This window comes from Triturus cristatus, chromosome 6, assembly GCF_964204655.1.
Source record: "Triturus cristatus chromosome 6, aTriCri1.1, whole genome shotgun sequence".
Classification (NCBI taxonomy): domain Eukaryota; kingdom Metazoa; phylum Chordata; class Amphibia; order Caudata; family Salamandridae; genus Triturus; species Triturus cristatus.
This window is the reverse complement of record NC_140589.1, coordinates 807,933,729-807,947,185: the sequence shown is the minus strand read 5'-3', so window position 1 is coordinate 807,947,185 and position 13,457 is coordinate 807,933,729. Positions and strand designations below refer to the sequence as shown.

General features: G+C 46.0%; 1 protein-coding gene across 1 annotated transcript in view; it reads left to right on the top strand.

Annotated features, from left to right (window-relative positions):
* The window catches only part of MTR (5-methyltetrahydrofolate-homocysteine methyltransferase), a 456,618-nt gene that overhangs the window by 354,037 nt on the left and 89,124 nt on the right, over positions 1 to 13,457 (top strand). Inside the window, exons 28-29 of the mRNA XM_085611389.1 lie at positions 1,567 to 1,722; positions 4,930 to 5,126. Coding sequence (XP_085467515.1) covers positions 1,567 to 1,722; positions 4,930 to 5,126 — 353 coding nt within the window. The remainder of the gene's footprint in view (positions 1 to 1,566; positions 1,723 to 4,929; positions 5,127 to 13,457) is intronic.

The window sequence follows — 13,457 nt, the reverse complement described above, 5'->3', positions numbered from 1 at the left end:
ATTTGCTTATGGGAATGTACTTCTTCACCTGCGAGCTGGCACAGATCTATGGCCCAGATGTACAGACTCATATTCTTGCTACAAACCCTGCAATTCAGTAAATCCCAGGGTTTGTGTCAAGAAAATGTATTTTTCGAATGTACCCATTTAGGAATTCGGTAACATGTTACCAAATCGCTAAATGAGTTTTAGATACCGGTAAGAATCACTACATGAAAGGGGCGTGTTTAGGGCGTCCCTTCAAAACAGCAATTCCTTATGGTATGTATTAGCATTTCGCAACAAAAATCCGTTTTTAAAACATTAATATTTTACCAACTACTTAAGGGTAGTGCCCATTCACAAACTGGAATGGGTCTGTAGGGGACCCCCTCCCCTTTGTAAACAGTCCCAAAAATATTTTGGGGAGTAGGCAGTGCTTCATGGAATCACTGCCTACTGTTTAAAAAATCGTTTTAAAAAAGCTTTTTTATTTAAACAAATCCCTTTTTTCTTCAGAAAAATATTCTACATTTAAAAAAAATGCTTTATTTAAAAGCAGTCACCGACTTTGTGACGCCAGCATGCCACCATCCCTGTGATTGCGGTGCTTCATAGTGGGTTGCACTTTGCAACCTACCTTATTAATATTCATGAGGTAGGTCGAATTGTGATTCCCTGCTACTCACTGTGTTGGGAATGGACTTATTAGTACAAAGGTTGGTTCGCAAAATGCCATAGGAATTGCAAAAAGTCGGTTCCCAAATTTTGACCACTTTTTGCGAATCTTATCTTAGTAGATCTGACCCAAAGTCATTATGGACTTCAGTATACCATTACAGGTAACCCATTGCAATGCAGTAGTTAGAGCAATTTTAATCAACCTTCCTTAAACTTACTATCACCATAACTGTAATCTTTACTTTAACACTTAACCATCCTCTAGTCCCTTCCTTAGCCATAGTCCTAAATTTAACGATAATGTTAACTGTTGCTTTTTTAAAAAGTTATTTGCAATCATGATCCTAACCCTAAATCCAAATCTAATCCTTACTAGAATCTTTACGCTAACCCTGAGTTTGACAGTAAACACAACTCAAATGATATTCAAACTCTCTACCTTAATCCAGGGTTCTCCAAAGGCGGTTCTGGAGGGCCGGATTTATGCCATATTTTAAGATAACTACATTTATCTAAATAGGGATATGATAAAAATCTGGCATGGATTTGGTCCTCCAGGACCGACTTTGGAGATCCCTGCTTAATATATCCACAACAAAAAGACCCATTTTATTTCAGTGGTTTAAAGTTATTGTAATATTATGTCTGAACAATTCTTTCTGATGGTTTTCTCATTCTGGATTGTTTTGTCAAAACATAGTCCTAGCCACCACTAGTTGGTTCTTTGGTGTATGGAGAATATTGCTTTTCTGCAGAGACTGCACTTTAGGGAGATAGGTGACTAAAGGTTAAAATGTTTGAAGGGTTGTGGAAACAAAATGCAGTATCAAAGTCTATTCCTATTTGAACCTCTATCCTTTTCTGACTTATGTACACTACATGATGTGTGCTTTGTATTCTTTACAGTCCAACCTAAATTTCTTGGTACAAAAGTCTTTGAAGACTACGACTTGGAGAGGCTGGCAAGCTATATTGACTGGAAACCTTTTTTTGATGTTTGGCAGCTCCGTGGCAAATACCCCAACCGAGGATTTCCTAAAATCTTCAACGACAATACAGTGGGTGAGTGAATGTGGGTCTATTCTGTTTAACAACTCTTCCTTTTTTTAAAAAAAATACATGGAAAGTACCATCCTTATAAAAAAAACACACACATTTAAATCGGGTTTCTTAATTGAATTATAGGATAATTCAGAGGGTAGTGCTGTTGTTGCATGAAATGGGGACTCTCCAAACCACAGAGGGTCCAGAGAGGCTTGGACCCCCAAAGTTACACTTTCTGAGGCCTCAAGTTGAAATCTTATTTCCCTCACCAATTGCTCTACCTACAGAAAGGAACTGGAATGTAATTTGCAGGGAGTTTAACATGAAAGGTTACTGTGCAACTTTGCTGTCACTCACTTTACATGTGCATGGGTGCAAATAGACTGATGCAGATAGTCTCAGCTCCATGTTACACCTGAACAGCACTCAACACCTTTATTTCATCATTCTGCCTTCATTTGGATTAGTGCTCTCCAAAAGCTATACTGTATAGCCTAGGCTTAATGAAGCTGAGCACTACTGCTCAGGTGGATGTGGCATGACGGCAAGTTTCGGCATAAGCTCAACAACTTGTGATTCTAGGCAAAGGTTTTAGCGGGTGCAAACGGAGAATCTGGCCATTTGCAATCGCTAAATAGCCATTTGACATGTACTAACCCTCTTTTGCGAGTCGGTAACCTATTATCAAATCGCAAAATAAGGTTTGCGAGTCAGTATTAGGAAGGAGTGTGTTACGGGCGTCCCTTCCAAATAGCGAGTCGCAGAGGGATGTATAAATGTTTTGCCACCGAAATGCGGTTGCACAACATTTGCATTTTAATGCCTGCTTCAAGTAGGTGGTCAGCCCCCTTTGTGAATTGGTTGCGAAAGCGTTTTTTAAGAGCAGGCAGTGGTCCCAGGGACTACTGCCTTCTCTTAAAAATGAAACTGAAATGTTAAATTCGTTTTTCTTGAAACGCACCCTCTTTTCCTTTAAGGAAACCTGGCTGCATTAAAACAAACAAAAAAACCATTGCTTTATTTAAGAGCAAACACAGACATGGTTGCCTAGTGTCCCCAGCAGGCTACCATCCCTGTGTTTTTCGTGGTTTCCAATGGGTCGCAAATTGCGACATGACTATTAATTGCGACCCCCATTAGGAATTGCTAAATGTGGCTGAGTCACATTAGTATATTGCATTTTGTGACTTGCAAATCAGTAAAAGTCTCAATTAGGAACTCTCAAAATATGGACCCTTATTCTCTCTGTGCCTAAAAATACAAAAAGGAATGTGTTGTTGTATAATGTAACTGATGCTCATGTAAAGTGCTTTAACAACCTCGTGTCACGTTTGAACTATATAACACTGCTGAAAGTAAATAAATAAAAATAATAGGTTCTGTGTGTGCAACAATCAACTCTCTTGCTTACCAGGTGGTAAAGCCTGGATGGTCAATAATACTTAATGAATGTTTTCTATTAATGAATTAATTCCAAAATATTTATTTCTGTAAAACAAAAAAATTGAAAAAAAACACTGTTCCTAAAAACTTCAGAAAATGATACCGAGGTTATTTGTGGAAACAAAACTAGTGGTTACAATATAAAATTGCACATGTGATTTACTTCAGACTCAAGTCTGGCTTACTCTTGAATTTATAGCCATATGATTGGCTAACCTATAGAAAAAGAGGCCTTAGTCACAACGCCCTTACATCATGAGTATGCAAGTCGTATGCTTGGAAATTCCCACCAATGCCTGCAGTGAGACTGACTTGAGTCAGTTGAGTGGTTTATATAAATATCAGTACCTATATGTATCAACTTTTTTGCATTTGCAAATGAGCTGATTTGCCAAATCGGCCTGTTTGCGACCACAAAAAACCATGTTGGTATGCTTCAAACCCAAACTGCGAATCAATAACACGTTACCGAATTGCATTTTGGGTTTGCGACCAAATACTGCTTTGATATTTGGAAGGGGTCTTACTTCCAAATACTGATTCAAATAGAATGTATTAATACTTTGAGTGGCATTCCGGTTGCAAAACATAAATAATTTACCTACTACAAACATGTAGTGGTAACCTATTCACAATGGGAAGGAATCCCCTGGGCCACGGCCAGTAGTGGCCGGCATTGCTCACGAGTGGGGGGCGGGCACGGAGGGGGGGGGGGGAGATTTGCGAGGGGTGGAGGGGGAATGGGGGAAATAAAAAAAAATTAAAATAATAAAATTAAACTTACCTTTCCGCCGAGTCCCGCATCTTCTCGACTCCTGCCTCCAACAGGAACAGACAGCAGACAGCCAGGCTCCCTCCCCAAAGCCAATCACAATGCTGCAAGCAGCGTTTTGATTGGTCGGGACGCCACCCAGCCAGGGGCTAATGGGTTGACCTTGTTCCCCATGCAGAAGGAGTATGCATGGAGAAGGGGTAAAGTGTGCATGGCTGGTTTGGGCATCCTGAGGGGGCCCGAGGGGGCAGACCAAACAATAGGTGCGCACTCAGGAGCGGGCAAACCACTTCTCACCTGCTCAAAGAGCAGAGCAGCCCCGCCCACCCACAGTGCACAAAGCAAACATAAAATGTTTGGCTTTCTCGCACTGCGAGAAAGCAGTGGGGCGACGCTCCTCCGCCCTAGTGGAGGAGCTGCCCCTGGCGACGGCTGCAATAAAAAAAAAAAGCTGTCACAGACGAGGTGGTCTGCTGACCCTAGCAGGCCACCATCCCTGTGATGGCGCAGATACCTAGTGAGTTGCAATTGTTATCTACCTCATTAATATTCTTGAGGTAGAACTATTTGCACCCCACTTGGAATTTAAAATAAAAAGTTCCATACATTAGGAATAGCAATTTATAAATTGCAATTCTGTAAAAATTGCGTCTTGGAAATCGCAATTACTAATCTTGATACATATGGCCCCAAATTCCGTTATTAACTTCTGTAATAAAGTACAGTGCCCAATTTCTATTTAAATTAAAATGTTGTTTCCATAAGAGAAGGTGTAGCTAAATATGCCTTTTACCAGACCATACTTAATTGAAACGTATGTTTGAACTTTAATTCTCCTGCTCTTGCTAGTTTTATGGATTGATAAGGACACTACAGTTAAAATGGGGTGTTAATCTGTATTTTCTTACACATACAAAAATTGGCAGAATGGTACATGTTTAACATTTCATGGCAATACATTGCTTATGGGTGCCTGCATTAAGACCATTCAACATTGTTTTCATCCATAGGAGAAGAAGCTAAGAAGGTTTACAACGATGCCCAAAGCATGCTCAAGACTTTGATTTGCCAAAAGAAGTTGAAAGCACGTGGCATTTTAGGGTTCTGGCCAGCTCAGAGTGTGCAAGATGATATCTATTTGTACGGAGAAGATGCACAGCCACAATCTGCCGACCCGATTGCTATATTTTATGGATTAAGACAACAGGTCTGATCAATTATTTCCACTTTTGAATAGTACTTTTTATTTTGTTTAAGATTTGACATGTCATCAGTGTTCATATTGCTGTTATTAGGGATGTAAATTCTCTCTGATCATGAGTTATTTTTCTAATGCCAAAGCAAATATACTGTAATTTGATATAATTTCTTATAATGTTAAAGGACAGTCATCACTGTGTTGATGAATGCTACTATCTTACAGATATTATGATTCTCAGTGACTAGCTGCTTCCATGTTCTTTCTACTTTTGTAAGCATTAGATAGTTAGGAACGGTTATGGCTAATGATGTAGTGATGCAATTTTTGTTTCCAGTGCTTCAGATCTGCTCTCTCTTGTCAAAACAAGCATTGCTTTTGTTGTTTGGATATCATAACTGTATTTTTATATTCCTGCCATCACCCAGATATGTCTGTAGGGATAGATAAGCCTAAATTTTCCCCTGCAAATATATATTAACTGATCTTTATAGCCAACATGTTTCTTATAGACTTGTCGCTTGGTAGCATCCCAAGCATGGTATATGAGAGAGCTCTACGTCCGAAGACTCTTCTCCGTGCTGGGCAAAGGCAGGAGCATCTCGGACCGAGTGGTAGCAGTGTAGTGAAACACCTAGGGGTGGGTGACTTAACATTTGTTGATTTATATCACCTAGCATTTATCATCTGAAGAACCATCCTCTAAGCTAACTACACATATTCTTTCTTCTAGACACATTCAATTACATCAAGGTATTGAATGGGCTTGCAAGGTCTGAATGGAAGAATTCCTGTTATTCTGATGCTGGTTATAGTGAAGATTAGTTTAGATATTATTGCAGTGTCTGACTTGTTGCCCCACATCTAGCTATTCCTTTTAGAATCTCTCCATTAATCTGGAGTACCTTCCCACTGTTGTTCTGCTCACAAGCTGTCAGTACAAATGCCTGGTGCTGTTGGCTACAACCTTGATGGTTCAACAACAGTTAAAACTGCCCAATAGTGTTGTAAGTCTGAAATATGTCAGTGCATTTAAGTATAGTATAGCTAGGGCCTCTTCTTGTGTAGTTCCTAAACAGCACTGTATCTCTAAAACCATAATCGCTGACCTGGCAGTGGCTGGGCAGGTACTGATAATATGCTTGATTCTAATAATGCAGCTTGCATCTCAGAATTATCTTTGGACTTCTCAAATACATGCATCCACTGAAAAAATTATTCTAACATCTCCAGTGCTCAGAGTTGTTTCACAGGATGCCAGTTTACTGGCCAGGAATATTCTCTCAGATTGCACTCCTGATTATCACATAGGTAGTCACCACAAGGGCGCCATGTGTTTGTATCTATCCTTTCATCATGGTAAGCATACCATAGGTCAGCTGTGCTGAAGAATTGATTTTATTTCTGGAACCACCCTGCATGAGCTTGACCAGGATACTTGACTTGCAAAAGATGCCAATATCTGAGATGCAGCTTCAGATTATTTCCAGGTTTCTCAAATGTTGTCTAGTCTCATGAGGTTACTGATGATATCCTTCTATAAAGTTTTAAAGACCTTTAATGTTTAATATCTACAGCTACCTGACACTTTGGATCTTGCGCCCAAGGTTATTCCCCATAACCTACTTGCAGTGATGCCATAAATAATGCCATAGCCATTATTGAGAAATGCTTTTCAGCTCTTTGCTTAACCTTTCTATTCCACATGACTCAAACAAATCGAGAGATTGGATGGCACACATTTGTCAGCTGATCGATACAATAGTAATTGCATTATATTTTTCTCCATCCCTGTTTGCCTTCTCATTATGGCCAAATTAAGCAAGATGCTTTTTAACTTATAAACCAAATGATTTCATTTGACCTGATTTGATTCAATCTTGCTGGTGACAGGGATTCTGTACTTTCTATCTTCACCATTCATTCAAACACACAGAATATTATTTATAATTCCATGTTTCTTAGACATAAATTAACAAATGTAACCGCTCATAGATTCAGGGTCATCATTCTGAACTCAACATTTTGATCATTTTCTTTCTCCAGAATTTTTCGGGAGATTGAATTCTTTTTTTACTTTTAGTTAAATCTGAAAGGATACCGTGTTACTCAAAATTCTAAAATGAATAACACCAAAAGCCCAAATATGCAGCAAACTAAGCTGAGAATATAGCACAGACTTAAATTGCTGAAAACCTAAGGATGGTTTTGCTTTAGAGTTGAAATTGAAAACAATATTGATAATTTTTCTGATGGATACTTCTAACAATAGATCCCTCAGCTTTAGAATATTCCCCAGGAGTTAGACTGGATCTTAAAACTTTTCAACTGATAGAGACATCTATACGCAGATTCCTTACCTTAGAATTTCCCAGGCGTCAGGCTGGATCGGGAAGACTTTTGTTTGAGCAATACCCTTGTGTGCCAGCTAGGTCAGATTTGTAAAGAGAGCTAACCTCTGCCACTTTTTGACAGGCATTTTTTGACGTTTTGTCAGCGATTTTTGGTGTGTAGGTTTTTTTCAATATGTCAAAGAGGACTTCTGAATTCAAACTGTGCGGTGCCTGCCTTCGGGCAATGCCGGTGGCGGATCCACACTTAATTTTTCTCTGGTGCCTGGATCACGACCACAACTCAGTCGTGCTCGGACTGTCTGGCCGTGGCTCCGAAGGCTTTGAGGGAGCTGCCTGACGCTCGGCTCCACGCTAATCGCCCCGGGGATTTCGTTCTCGGTTGAGAGGAAGGTCGGGCATTGCTCTGGGAGTCCTAAGTCCTCGTCCTCCTGTTCGAAGTCTTCAGGTTGGTCAGGTAAGAGGCATAAGAAACACAAGAGTTAAAGCATGCTTTAACTTCTACCTGTTTGTCTCAACGCTCTATGCCTCGTTCTGTGGGACCTGTGCCTGGGTCGGCTCCGCGCTTCCTAGCCTTTCCAGTAGCTGGAGCGACCCCTGCCCAGCTTAAAGAATTCTATGATGCCTTGTGCCTCATATTTGGGCGACCTGACCCTTACGGCAAGCCTTCCAGCCCCAGAGGCTCAGAGGGGGCTCCATTGGGTAACACACCGATGGCTCTGGCACCTGCGCTGATGCCACCTAATGGATCCGGGGTGGATCTGACCCAGCATCTGTGGTGGATCTGTATCAGCGCTATCTGAAAGAAACAGTCCGTTATAGATTCCTTGCCTTAGAATTACCCCCAGGCATCAGACTGGATCCAGAAAGTTTTTTTGTCAGCAGTACCCCTGCACGTCGAAAGGTGGCATCGGTCAACTCTGCGTTCGTCATCGGCGTCGTGGTCGCCGGGATGACGTCGAGGTAGCTACATATACGCTGCCCTCGCACACTGACGCGAGTTCTTTCTTTTTCCGTGCCAGCAAGCGCAGCTCCAGAGAGAGCGGTACCTCCATTCACTTTTTGACTGACTTTTTCTCGACACTTGTCGCCTTCGTTTTTTGAGCCCATCGACTCCTGGTGCATGAGGGATGCCTGGCTTCAAGGCTTGCGGTTCCTGTAACCGACTGATGTTGGTGACGGATCCGCACCGCGTGTGCCTCTACTGCCTGGAGCGCGACCACGACCCCAAGTCGTGCTCCCACTGCCGGACAATGGCCACGAAGTCTTTGTGGGAGCGGCCCTGAAAGCTACTCCAGGCCTGGAAGTCGGCTCCACTTAGCTCGAAGTCCCGGTCGTGTAGGAGGTTGAGGAGCCACCATCATTTTTCCTCCAAGTCTTCGCACTTGGGGTCAGGTAAGTCGAAGCACAAGAAGAAGTCGAAGAAGCATCATTGCTCTTCGTCTTCTCCCAGTCTGTCGGCCGCTGAGGGATGCGGGTGGTGCCCCTTCCACGGCTCCGCGTGCAGTTCCCGAAGGGTCAGATCTGGCTTTTCCCAGGACCGGGAGCGACCCCTGCCCAGCTTCGTCAGTTTTATGAAGCGATGCACGCCATCTTTGGGCAGCCCGACTCCGCCGGCGCGTCTTCGGGCCCCGCAGACTCGGCTGGGGGCCCTGGGACTTCGACGCCGGTGGGATCGGGCTCGGCACCGCAGGATTCCCTTGGATCCAGGCCTGGATCCAGATCGGCGCCGGTCGACCTAGTTACGTCACCCTTGGTGCCGATTCCACCGGCACCATGTCCGCCGCCTGCGTCGGCTGTGTCCCCAGCCGACATCGATCCTGGCCTCCACCTTGAGGTAGACACGGAGCCGGAACTGGCACCGACAGGTACTTTTGTGCCCCTGTTCTACTCTGGCTCTTTGAGTGAGACCAGATTGGCAGCCAGAGGAGGGTGAGGAGGACATGAGAGGGGTCTGAGGACCGTTTAACCGACCAGTTAGGTTATGAACCGGACTGGAGAGAGGAACTGGGGGAAGCCAGTGGTCTGGATAACTTCCCAGACCTTTGCGTGTGCCTCATACGCAGTGGTGTTGTCTAGGGCGGCCGAGGCTCTCTACCTCAAGCTACCTACGGTGGCAGTCAGGACTAACCTCCTGACCGAGATGCTTCAACCGGCAGCGAGCTGTTCGGAGCCCCTGCTGCCCTTACTGACATCCTTTTGGGCACCTGGTCCAGGCCCAACACAGGGGCTCCTGTGGACAAGATGATTGCCCGACACCACCGCCCGGCCCCGGACGACCCCACTTTTCTCTTCCAACACCCCATTCCTGAGAGCTTGGTGGTCCAAGCCTCCAACTCCAAGGGTGCATTCCCTACCGCTCCACCTGATAGGGAATCCAAAAAGCTGGACCATCTTGGAAAGAAGATGATTTCATCCTCCAGCTTGGCACTGCGGTCGGTAAACACCGCATGTCTGTTGGGCCGTTACACGCACTCTGTGTGGGATACCGTTGCGCAAGTGCTGCCTCAGTGCCCGAAGGAGGCCAGGGCTGTGCTCTCTCGAGCAGTTGCCGAAGGGAGAGACGCAGCAAAGTTTACCATCTGCTGTGGGCTGGGTACTGCCAACTCACTAGGCAGGACGATTTCCACGTTGGTAGCTCTTCAACTCTACGCCTGGTTAAGGTCCCTGGTTTTTCGGGGGATGTCCAGTCCACTCTTATGGACATGCCCTTTGCCTTTTCGGCGACAAGGCAGACAACGCGCTGGAACACTGCGCAGTCTGCCTTTCGCCCCTTTCGTGGCTACGGAAGGGGTGCCCCCATTCCCGCCTAGAGCCACAGGCCGGCGCAAGCTGTTCAGCCTCTGCACGGCCAGGGGCGTGGGAAGCAGCGCCGAGGTTCTGGGCGCAGTGGGTGGGCCAGTCCACCACAGGCCCCGCTGCAGTAGCCTCAAAACCCTCCTAGTCCGACCTTTCAGGGCCACCAAAAGCAAATTGACGGCAGGATTCGCCATCACCTCCCCCACTGGCGCACCATCACGTCGGACAGGTGGGTTTTGCAAATAGTCCGAAGGGGCTACACCCTCCCCTTCGAGGCTACCCCTACAGCCATGCCACCGCAATACCACCGCATGTCAGGGGATCACCTGGGCCTTCTCCAACAGGAAGTTGCGGCTCTCTTGGCAAAGGGGGCCATCGAGCGCATTCCTGTCCCAGAAGTAGGTTGTGGTTGTTACTCCCACTACTTTCTGGTACCCAAGAAGGACAAGGGCCTGCGTCCTATCTTGGATCTCAGGAATGTCGACCACATCCTCCGGAAGTAGAAGTTCAAAATGTTGACGCTCGCTCAGGTCCTGTCTGCCCTGGAGACTGGATGGTAGCGTTGGACTTGCAGGACGCTTACTTTCACATCCCCGTCCTGCCGGCCCACCGGCATTACCTACGGTTCACGGTAGGCCACGAGCATTTTCAGTTTACCGTGCTCCCCTTTGGCCTTACCAGCGCCCCTCGGGTGTTCACTAAAGTGATTGCGGTGGTTGCAGCTCATCTGTGCAGATCAGGGGTTCCAGTCTTCCCCTATTTCGACGACTGGCTGTTGAAGGCGGGCTCTTCCCTGGCTGTCGTCTCCCACTTCGAGACTATGGCTGACCTCCTTCATTTCCTGGGGTTTTCCATCAACGTGCCAAAGTCACACCTGCCTCCCTCTCAGAAGCTCCTCTTCATCGGAGCAGTTCTGGCCACAAAGCAGTTTCTGGTCTATCCTCCCGAACAGCGAGTCCGGGATATTAAGGCTATGATTCCGATCTTTCAGCCTCTATCCCGGGTTTCGGTCAGGATGACCATCAGGCTACTGGGTCTGATGGCCTCCTGCATCCTGCTGGTGGACTATGCCAGATGGCATATGCGGGCTCTGCAGTGGGACCTGAAGTTCAAATGGGCCCAACATCAGGGGAAACTGTCCGATTGCATCCAAATCTCAAAGGGCACTGCACACAAATTGCAGTGGTGGCTAATGAACCAGGATTGGGTCGACAGCAGCTCCCTCTCCCTACCTCAACCAGAGTTCACAGTGGTGACCGATGCATCGCTTCTGGGATGAGGCGGTCCCATGCGGGAGGCAGAGATCAGAGGCCTCTGGTCTCCGGCTGAGTCCGGGCTCCATATCAACCTTCTGCAGCTTCGGCCGAGTCATATAGCACTCAAAGCATTCCTTCCCTCTGTCCTGGGAAGAGTAGTGCAGGTGTTCACGGACAACACCACCACCATGTGGTACTGCAACAAACAGAGTAGGGTGGGGTCGTGGACCCTATGTCAGGAGGCCCTCTGCCTCTGGACATGGCTGGAACATCAGGGCATATCCCTGGTGGTTCAACACCTGGCTGGTTCCCTGAATGCCAGGGCAGAAGAATTCAGCCGTTGCTGCCTTGTCGTCTCCATCCGGAGGTGGCGTAAGGTCTCTTTCAGAGGTGGGTAGAGCCTTGGTAAGATCTGTTCGCCTCCACCAAGAACAAGCAATATCAGCAGTTTTGCACAATTGAGTTTCCAAGGCGGCACTCGCTCGGCGACGCTTTTCATTTCGAGTGGAACTGAGGCCTCCTGTACGCCTTTTCACCAATTCCACTCCTGTCCAGAGTGCTCAAGAAGATCAGGAGAGACTGGGCCCAAGAAATTCTTGTGGCTCCGGACTGGGCACAGAAAGTCTGGTATGCCAAGCTTCTCCATTGAGCATCAATCATCCGATCAGGCTGCCCCTTAGGGAGGATCTTCTCTTTCTGCTTCCCTCTCTCAAGTCCTTCTCTTTATTGTGACCCTTGCCCAGCAGGGATCTTCTCTGGGCACACTTAAGGGGTATATGTCAGCCCTGTCTTCCTTCTTGAAGCTACCAGACCAACCCTCTTTGTTTAAATCCCCTATTGTAAATAGATTTCTTAAAGATCGGCACATATCTTCTCGCCTGCCCCATTCATCATGTCTCAGTGGGACCTAATTTTGGTTCTTACCTTCTTCATGTGTGCTCCGTTCGAACCTCTGCACAACTGCCCACTCCGGCTGTTTACCATCAAAACAGCCTTTTTGGTGGCGATAACTTCTGCCAGGGGGTGAGCGAATTGCAGGCTCTATCATCTGGGCCTCCTTACCTGACTATCTTCCCTGATAAGTTGGTGCTTCGCACTAGAACTTCTTTCTTGCCGAAAGTAGTAACACTATTCCACATGGGGCAATCTGTCACCTTGCTCACTTTCTCTGCTCCTCTGTACCTTTCTAAAGAGAAGGAGTGACTCCACTGTCTGGACTAAAAAAAGAGTGTTGTTTGTCTACCTTGACTGTACTGAAGAGTTGCGGTGGACGACAAACTCTTCGTGGGGTACTTTGGATCAAAGAAAGGTTATGCTGTGCAGAAGAGGACTATCTCGTGAAGGGTCATCCTCTGCATCAAAATTTGCTATGCTCTGGCCAAGAAATAGCCTCCTCTAGGCTTAAGGGCTCATTCCACCAGAGCTAAGGCTGCAACCACTGCGTTGCAACGTGCTGTTCCAGTCTGTGACATTTTTCAGGCATCACTGCACACGTTCACTAAGCACTACTGCCAGGACAGTCCAGTCCGCAGGGACGGTATTTATGGCCGCTCTGTCCTGCAGGACTTCCTGGTCTAAACTTGTCCACAGTCCCTCCTCCGGGACGGTATAGCTTAGGTATTAATTCTAAGGTAAGGAATCTACGGCAGTGGTTCTGAACTTTGGTTTGACCTTCATGATGTGCTTACTCTGAGTCCTCAGCACCTGTTAACCTTAAAAAAAGCCTTTCTAGTGGCCATTACATTGGCCTGGAGGGCTAGTGAACTGCAGCACTTTCTGTGCATCCTCCTATACAACTTTTTTCCCAGACAAACTAGTATAAAGAGCACATGTCTCTTTCCTGCCTAAAGTGGTAACACTTTTTCACTGAGGCCATTCCTTCACATTGCCTATCTTCTTTGCTTCACCTCACTCTTCCAAAGAGTAGGAGAAAT